Here is an 8,993-nt window from a genome sequence, read left to right as displayed (position 1 = left end):
TTCTTTTTGCTGTGGAACGAGGGTTCTTTAGCTCAAAACTTTTTTTTTGTTACAGTTAGCACTAACTTGTTGGGGGAGATCTTGGGGTATTGTTTCACTCTTGTGTGGGTTGTATATATTTAGGAGGTATTATGGATAAAATGGTCTTGCCAGTTGACCATTGGAACATAGGTGAGCTTCATTTCGGATTCAGATCGGTAGTGAACTAGGTGTGGATGAGGTGAGAAACAAATCATTGTTTTTACGTGGTCCGTAAAGTTGCAGCTTTGTATATCTCGAGGCAGGTTTTGAATATTTTTTACTTGCGAACGGAATAATAACCAGTATTAAGTTGTTCGTAGTAATACGATAAGCAGGTAATTAGTAGCTATTTTAAGTTGTATCTAATCTGTTAACGCATAAGTATAAAAGCTTGTGCAGGCTGCCTCACTGACGAGTATTATCATCATGTATTTTAAACTTGTATTGGCTTCAGTTGGTCTCATGTGTATAGGTTTTGTCTCAGGTATGTAAAGACACGTGTATGATTTTTTGCAGGGACGATCTCTAAATTGGAAGCCTTCATTTGCTACCAGTTTAGTACTCACGAACTGTAATATACTACTTTAGCGCCCTCAGGCTACAAGCATTTACAATTAAGTACATAGATGACTGTACTGATAACTTTTTAATTTAACTGCCTTGTAAATATTTTGAATGGGTCACTACGCAAAAAAAAGGTGATCCACTGTATTGAAGAACTTAACTCTTTTTTTGCGAAAGTGTTTGTTGCTATAGAAATACGCTTTTTGAAACGTCGAATACTTGTATATATTATTTTAAATTTGATTTCCTTAAACGTATCGAATCGTAGGTTCGGGCACAAGATATTGTCATGAATGCGGTACAGGTAGATCCAAGGACTTTCAAAACTGCCGTCAGTTTGTAAATATTACCAAAAGTTGTTATCGGTCACCACCTGGATATTGCATATTTATTGTTGGAAGTAAGTATGTCACCTAATACACGAATATCATCTATCTATTTTTAGATAAGACAGAAGACAATAAGGTCGTTGACTTTGCGTCAAGAATATGTTCTATCCGTAATTGTGACTGGCATAGGCTTTATAACAAAGCAAACAAACACTGTTCACAGTGCGAAAGTGACTATTGCAATACTGACAAATTTTGATCAAATAGACCAAGCTTTAATAAGAACTATGAGTACTTTTCTGCATACTGGGCAACTAAAGATTTAAATTCAAAACTATCCCTCCCAAACTAACTGAACCCCATGGCACATGATCGTCTAGATACAGCTACCTAACCTGACTAGCAAAATACTAGCACCACTTACTACCTTGTGTTTTAAGAGTCGCTACAAGATATGTGTTGGCTGTCGGAATGAGGATCAAGTAAGGAATACAAATAAATCAAGTGCATGCTTTAAAAACGCAGATTTAATCAAAATAATTCGCATTGAAGATTAAATTTAGAAAATGGTAGTTCACCGAGTACAAATATGGCAATAGGCTGGGGAAAAAAACCACTGACCAAGAAAAAAGCCAGCCAACAAACTAATTTAAACTTATTAGCAAAATTAGTTGTCTGTAATAACATGAATGCATATTATCATGGTCGTTAAGTAAATTAATATAATGTCGAATCATAGACTCCACTGGAATTGATATTGGACACACATAAGACAATCATTAAAACATTACAATAAAGTCACAGAATAAGTTTGGATATTGGATAGCCAGTCCGAATCCCACACAGAGTTGCTCTGGTCATGACAAGTGTCACCATTGTATGAACACGCTAGGAGTTGGTCTGTGAGAAGAGCATTTCAGATAGGATAGGATACGCCAATTGATACAAAATACAAAAGGGCACAACTAGAACACTCCGCACACTTTTAGCAGATCACGTTTATTGTCAATTATGGCCCATTTGAATGTAGGCCAGAGAAGAAAAAAAAACACGTGTGCCACGGAAACGAAATGAATTCTTTCTTCGCGCCAGGCGCGGGTTCGGGAATATTTAAATCGAATTTTAGCGGGTAAATTCGGTTTCATTACAATATAGATCCGTGCAGTTGTGGCTGATGTCGAGAAATATATTCCAAAGGTAGAAGAATAAAATTCAACACTTCCTTTTTGTAAATTTTCAGAATTGTGTCTTCTTTGTAATACATTTTGATGTACGGCAAACCAACTATTAAACACTGTTCTTGGGTGGTTTGAATTGAACTTTTGGACTGCCGGAAATTGTGAATTCTAGCTAATTCCGAAAGAACGTAAAAGTACTCGCAATACGTTTAATTCAATAAATTTTGCACTAGTTAAAAAGTTGCACAAATTGATGCAAGTTCTTGTTCAGTAAGAACATTAGAACAACCCCCAACGAGTCGTTATCATGAAAATTTTCCCCGGAGTCTCCAGTTGCAATTTCATTCTAAGACAGTCGCAGTTCTCCAGTCGACTTCTGATAAATAATCATTCGTAAGCAGTTTACAAGAAAACCGAATTCATTATGGGTCCAACGGCAAACGTCCATTTTGATAAACGTTAACAAAAGAAGGTGTTGTGATCATTGTTTTCTATAAACATTGTAAATGTAAATTGGTTTTTGATTGGATAAGTTAATTAGTTAGTTACTAGAGGAAAATTATCTTTTATAGTTATTATGTAGTAAAGTGGATATTTCGCTTGTTTTATTAAATGGCACCAATTTATGTAGATTGTTTATTACAAATATTTCATAATTATGTGCATGTGTTTATATAAGGACCAATTCATTTTCTTGGAAGTTAAGGTTTTAATATTATTTAATAATCCTGCCAAATAATGATACTATCCTTAATACCGTGCATGATCCAAATTTAAAACCGCGCAACTACCAAAAATTGCGACCCCAGACCCGAAATGAGAAGAAATCACTCGCTAAACCAAACTTCAATTACCAAATTATTAAAAAATAAATGCTCGCCCAGTGTCCTTGGACCGTGTCTAGTTAAACGAGGAAAATATTGGCATATAGCCCAACTCTGACGCTGCAAACAAAAAACTGTAGCCAGAGACGCCACTGCCCTAGCTAACTAATAAAATATATTAGACTTGAAACAGGGGCAGCATCCACCTGAACCTAAAATTTATGAAAATAAAATATTAACATTCACAATCCCATTCTGCGCCACCTATATATCTTTACCTAGCACTGCATCGCCTACGGTGCCTGGATCAAATTCCCACTGGTCTTTTACAAAATAAAATCCCACAAAATCGCGAGTACCCGAGACCGCCTCACAACACGATCCCAAAGTAGTCCCCAGGTTTCCCCTTGGTACAGCTATATCACACTACAGAAATTAGTCACAATCGAAAAGTAGAAGTCACAAACCCTATTTCACAACCACCTTTCACACTTGCGGCTGGCTTACTGTTGTTTAGTCGCCTCATACGACACGACAGCCTCACTCACACAGATTAAAAGACTCCGACGCACACCTCCCATTGCAACACCGACAAACTTCTACGGTAACAAAATACTGTATACAAGAGCCCTATTACCTATCTCCCTCTAACACACAAACTTCCGAAGAAATTCCGCAAGCACCGTGAGAGCTCCAGGGTATTGTCTCCCAATTGTGGTCAATTACTCCGCCGTATTTTGAAGACACCGACCTTTAGCTCCAAGTCTACAACAATTGCAGTCAAAGTGGTCAATGACACCCTCCCCCTAATTGGTCAATAACCCATTAATTAAGAATAGTCTCTATCCCTGCGTGGAGTGAACGTACCGAGATCCATTTTCTTGGAAGTTAACCCATTAACACGAGGAGGAAACATACCACTTCCACTATACACGTCTTAAAATCAATAACACGCAACATGTCTCCAAAATTGATAATCAACCAATAACAGGACACTAAGCTTGGTTCATGATAGCGCTCCCAAGATCGATAACAAATCAATAAAAGTGGTCCAGGATAGGCCATTATCTAAACTTTTACTTTGTGTGCTCGAATCTTGAAACAAGAAACGGAAATATTTACGGAATCCTTCTAGAAAGAAACCAAAAATATCCGTTCCTTCTGACTATCGCCATACCATTGATATACACGAGCCTTATTCGAGTCGTCCCTTCTACTCGGCTCTCTTTGGTCCACGATTACTCAGCGTACGCTATCCATGCCATGATTATTTCATATACACGAAGAGCGGGTTATATAACCTACTGCGCTCCACTATGAAATTAACTGAGATCAAAACCGTTAAGGCTCCTCTGTAGTCAATTTGTATTTCAATGTTATTGCAATGGGTTAGACCACCAACAATACACATCTCTAGACGATGTACCTACTCCTTGAGTGAGACCAACGATGTTTCTCTATCCTTTCCAGGTTTACATATTCTCTTCATTTATTGTTAAACACAATAGACCATGTATAATGGTCAAGGACTAATATTATGTAAACAAGTTTAGCGAAAAGCTGTAGGTACAATATTTGAACGGAGATGCACAAATGCCTATCTCTTTTACTATTGAGTAAATTACTTATTCAGTGCATTTACTGGATTTTTCTATAATGACACCTTCTGTAAATTACCTGGTTCTTAGGTCATTAGTGGACTAGATTAGCATTGTTTGTTAACATTTTTAATTACCCCTTTATTTCCTGTGAGTTTTTCTAATCAATTTTACTGATTTATAGATTTTTATAGTTATTAGATAGACATGTGCATGAATGAATTCACTTAGGACTTAGGTATGGTAGAACCTAATAAACCGGCACTTCGAACACCTAAAATAAATCTCTTTATTTTCTTATACAATAAGGGTGAACAACCTGGTGAACAACAACAAAAAATGTATTTTTTTTTATAAAAATGGTAGCTAACATTTAAAATTCTGTTACAATGATAAAGAGTATAACATATACCGATTTTTAAATAAATTCTTATCTTTTCAAAAAATAATAATTGTACATTTAGCGTTATACTTATATATATATATATATATATATATATCTATTATTGATATAAGTCGAGATCCGGATAATAGTAGGATAACCTGAGATCCCCCTTTAAAGTTAAAAATATGCGTGTATAATGGGTTGCCAATGACATGAAATATGTTCTTCTATCATTACCCCTATAGAGGGGAAAGAAATTCATACAATTAAAATTATCCATATAAAAAGCAGTTAGGATGAGATCAAAAAATAAATACACTTAAGTAGAGATCATATAGTGTATAAAATGACATTGGTGTATTAAGTAGAGATCATGCGGTGTTGTCAAATGTACTTGTTCTAAAAATAGATTTCGTTATCTTTTGCGAATACTTAACAGGTTGTTAGCCTTCATGTGGGATTCCTTCGCGTATTCTTTCTTCGGTAAAGCGTTAATATTATTTGGCACCCGGGGCTTGAAAATATTATAACATTTAATTAAATAATACCTAGTGTAATAGGTACTCTATTTTACATCGATGATAAATTAAAACGATTACCTATTTATTGAAGGAAAGAGTTCCCGTTGGAAATGATTTTTTTTATTTTTCTAACAGCTGATAGTGGTTCATAAGTCTACATCTTTGAATTAAAGGACCCAATTCAAACTCACTTTCAAAGTACAATTGCCATTATAATTAATGTAATAAATTTTTGCCATTAACTGAAATGCTTCAAAATTGATTATGCATAAGTATTCATCCTACAATCATGTATAAACAATTAAACACCAAACCCAAAGAAATCATTATCAAATTGCTTTCTTATCTCTTTTCCAGTACCGTATGGCGCATGGTTGGTAAAAAGCAATCATAAGAACTCTAAAGTTATTTGCTTATGATTACATGTAAACCATTAGGTTGTTCAGTATTTCGTAAAGAAATCTGTAAAAAGTTCATTTTTGAAGAAAGATGCCTTGGTTAGTCAAACTGGTTCAAACCATAGAGGTGGCCATTTTGTTTCAAAAATATCTAATTCATCCTCCAATCATGTATAAACACCAAACCCAAAGAAATCATTATTAAATTGCTTTCTTATCTATCGTCCAGTACCGTATGGTGCCTGGTTGGTAAAAAGCAATCACAAGGACTCTAAAGTTATTAACATTAGGTTGTTCAGTATTTCGTAACGAAATCTGCAAAAAGTTCATTTCTTAAGAAAGATGCCTTGGTTAGTCAAATTGGTTCAAACCATGGAGGTGGCCATTTTGGTTCAAAAACATCTAATTCATCCTACAATCATGTGTAAATACCAAATCCAAAAAACTCATTATCAAATTGCGTTCTTATCTCTCTTCTAGTACCTTATGGTGCATGGTTGGTAAAAGCAATCACAAGAACTCTAAAGTTATTTGCTTATGATTACATGTAAACCATTAGGTTGTTCAGTATTTCGTAAAGAAATCTGTAAAAAGTTCATTTTTGAAGAAAGATGCCCTGGTTAGTCAAACTGGTTCAAACCATGGAGGTGACCATTTTGGTTGAAAAACATCTAATTCATCCTCCAATCATGTATAAACACCAAACCCAAAGAAATCATTATTAAATTGCTTTCTTATCTCTCGTCCAGTACCGTATGGTGCCTGGTTGGTAAAAAGCAATCATAAGAACTCTAAAGTTATTTGCTTATGATTACATGTAAACCATTAGGTTGTTCAGTATTTCGTAACGAAATCTGCAAAAAGTTCATTTTTGAAGAAAGATGCCTTGGTTAGTCAAACTGGTTCAAACCATGGAGGTGGCCATTTTGGTTCAAAAACATCTAATTCATCCTCCAATCATGTATAAACACCAAACCCAAAGATATCATTATCAAATTGCTTTCTTATCTCTTTTCCAGTACCGTATGGCGCATGGTTGGTAAAAAGCAATCATAAGAACTCTAAAGTTATTTGCTTATGATTACATGTAAACCATTAGGTTGTTCAGTATTTTGTAAAGAAATCTGTGAAAAGTTCATTTTTGAAGAAAGATGCCTTGGTTAGTCAAACTGGTTCAAACCATGGAGGTGCCATTTTGTTTCAAAAATATCTAATTCATCCTCCAATCATGTATAAACACCAAACCCAATCAAATTGCTTTCTTATCTCTCGTCCAGTACCGTATGGTGCATGGTTGGTAAAAAGCAATCACAAGAACTCTAAAGATATTTGCTTATGATTACATGTAAACCATTAGGTTGTTCAGTATTTCGTAACGAAATCTGCAAAAAGTTCATTTTTGAAGAAAGATGCCTTGGTTAGTCAAACTGGTTCAAACCATGGAGGTGGCCATTTTGGTTCAAAAACAGCTAATTCATCCTCCAATCATGTATAAACACCAAACCCAAAGAAATCATTATCAAATTGCTTTCTTATCTCTTTTCCAGTACCGTATGGTGATGGTTGGTAAAAAGCAATCACAAGAACTCTACAGTTATTTGCTTATGATTACATGTAAACCATTAGGTTGTTCAGTATTTCGTAAAGAAATCTGCAAAAAGTTCATTTTTGAAGAAAGATGCCTTGGTTAGTCAAACTGATTCAAACCATGGAGGTGACCATTTTGGTTCAAAAACATCTAATTCATCCTCCAATCATGTATAAACACCAAACCCAATCAAATTGCTTTCTTATCTCTCGTCCAGTACCGTATGGTGCATGGTTGGTAAAAAGCAATCACAAGAACTCTAAAGTTATTTGCTTATGATTACATGTAAACCATTAGGTTGTTCAGTATTTCGTAACGAAATCTGCAAAAAGTTCATTTTTGAAGAAAGATGCCTTGGTTAGTCAAACTGGTTCAAACCATGGAGGTGGCCATTTTGGTTCAAAAACATCTAATTCATCCTACAATCATGTGTAAATACCAAATCTAAAGAACTCATTATCAAATTGCTTTCTTATCTCTCTTCTAGTACCTTATGGTGCATGGTTGGTAAAAAGCAATCACAAGAACTCTAAAGTTATTTGCTTATGATTACATGTAAACCATTAGGTTGCTCAGTATTTCGTAACGAAATCTGCAAAAAGTTCATTTTTTAAGACAGATGCCTGGGTTAGTCAAATTGGTTCAAATCATGGAGGTGACAATTTCGGTTCAAAAATATCGAACTTATCCGGCAATCATGTGTAAACACCAAACCCAAAGAAATCAGGATAAAACCAAAGCGGTGACAAAGCGTACCGCGTTAGGACCCAACTTGGACAAAACGTACCGCGTTTCGCCGTGGTCCAATCAGAACGGCCAATTTTTGCCGTATGGTTAATACGTGGTACGTTCTGCCTAAATGCGTACGGTACCTAATTGGTAAAATCAATCATAAACAATTTACCAAATTCTCTTTTTAGACAGCGCTGTAATATCTTTGGTTCTTTTCCCGTTGATCTTGGTATAGAAATAACGATTTTGACATCTTTTGATTAAAATACAAGTGGTCATCGAAAGTGTACCAAATTCCCTTATTGGGCACCGTGGTAGGTGTGTTCCAGCTTATAGTTACGATACCCTTAGAATCCATTATGACCCTCTTATTAATTTAATGCGCTTACTAAAATATACTAAACGTTATTTTACATTTCTCCTCAATCCACCAGTTTAATCTCTTTAATACAAATCCGCCCTTGTAACGTAACGTGGATTAGGAATAATACATACGAGGTAGCAGATAACAAATTATTTACGTTATAGCGCACATAGTACAGCTACCTCTTTCATTATTTGCTATCGCACTTTAAAGCGAGAGTACCGCTTTACAATGTTGCCGTTTATTTGGATCTCACTTTATTTAAAATATAACGTATTATATATAACGTAAGCAGCGCCCCATAAGATGGTCACTCAAGAACTTCGCGTGTATAAATTTTGACAAAAACCTAAAAGTTGAGATCCGGGCGAAAATTGAAATTTAGCTTCCTGTATGCTCGACCGAGCTAATAGACTCGATATACACAGTAAAAAAGGCGAGATCCGAAAACGGATCTCGGGTTTACCAAATGGATCTCACCTTATCTGCAA

At 35.3% G+C, this 8,993-nt stretch overlaps 1 protein-coding gene across 1 annotated transcript; it reads left to right on the top strand.

The window, feature by feature from the left end:
- The first annotated feature begins 446 nt into the window (after nt 1–446).
- Nucleotides 447–1,448, top strand: LOC116167556. Its single transcript, XM_031482946.1, has 3 exons — nt 447–505; nt 854–985; nt 1,031–1,448. The coding sequence occupies exons 1-3, from the start codon at nt 448–450 to the stop codon at nt 1,171–1,173; spliced, it is 333 nt and encodes a 110-aa protein (XP_031338806.1). The 5' UTR covers nt 447; the 3' UTR covers nt 1,174–1,448.
- The last annotated feature ends 7,545 nt before the right edge of the window (nt 1,449–8,993 follow it).

The sequence above is a fragment of the Photinus pyralis genome, unplaced genomic scaffold, assembly GCF_008802855.1.
Source record: "Photinus pyralis isolate 1611_PpyrPB1 unplaced genomic scaffold, Ppyr1.3 Ppyr1.4_LG1, whole genome shotgun sequence".
Classification (NCBI taxonomy): Eukaryota; Metazoa; Arthropoda; class Insecta; order Coleoptera; family Lampyridae; genus Photinus; species Photinus pyralis.
The sequence above is the reverse complement of the archived record's forward strand: the minus strand, read 5'-3'. Positions and strand labels throughout refer to the sequence as shown.

Bases quoted from the DNA above. Each gene is read 5' to 3' on its own strand.
- LOC116167556 (XM_031482946.1), top strand. From the start codon at position 448: ATGTATTTTAAACTTGTATTGGCTTCAGTTGGTCTCATGTGTATAGGT. The intron at 506-853 runs GTATGTAAAGAC...ATCGAATCGTAG, and splicing joins GTGTATAGGTTTTGTCTCAG to GTTCGGGCACAAGATATTGT. The intron at 986-1,030 runs GTAAGTATGTCA...ATCTATTTTTAG, and splicing joins TTGCATATTTATTGTTGGAA to ATAAGACAGAAGACAATAAG.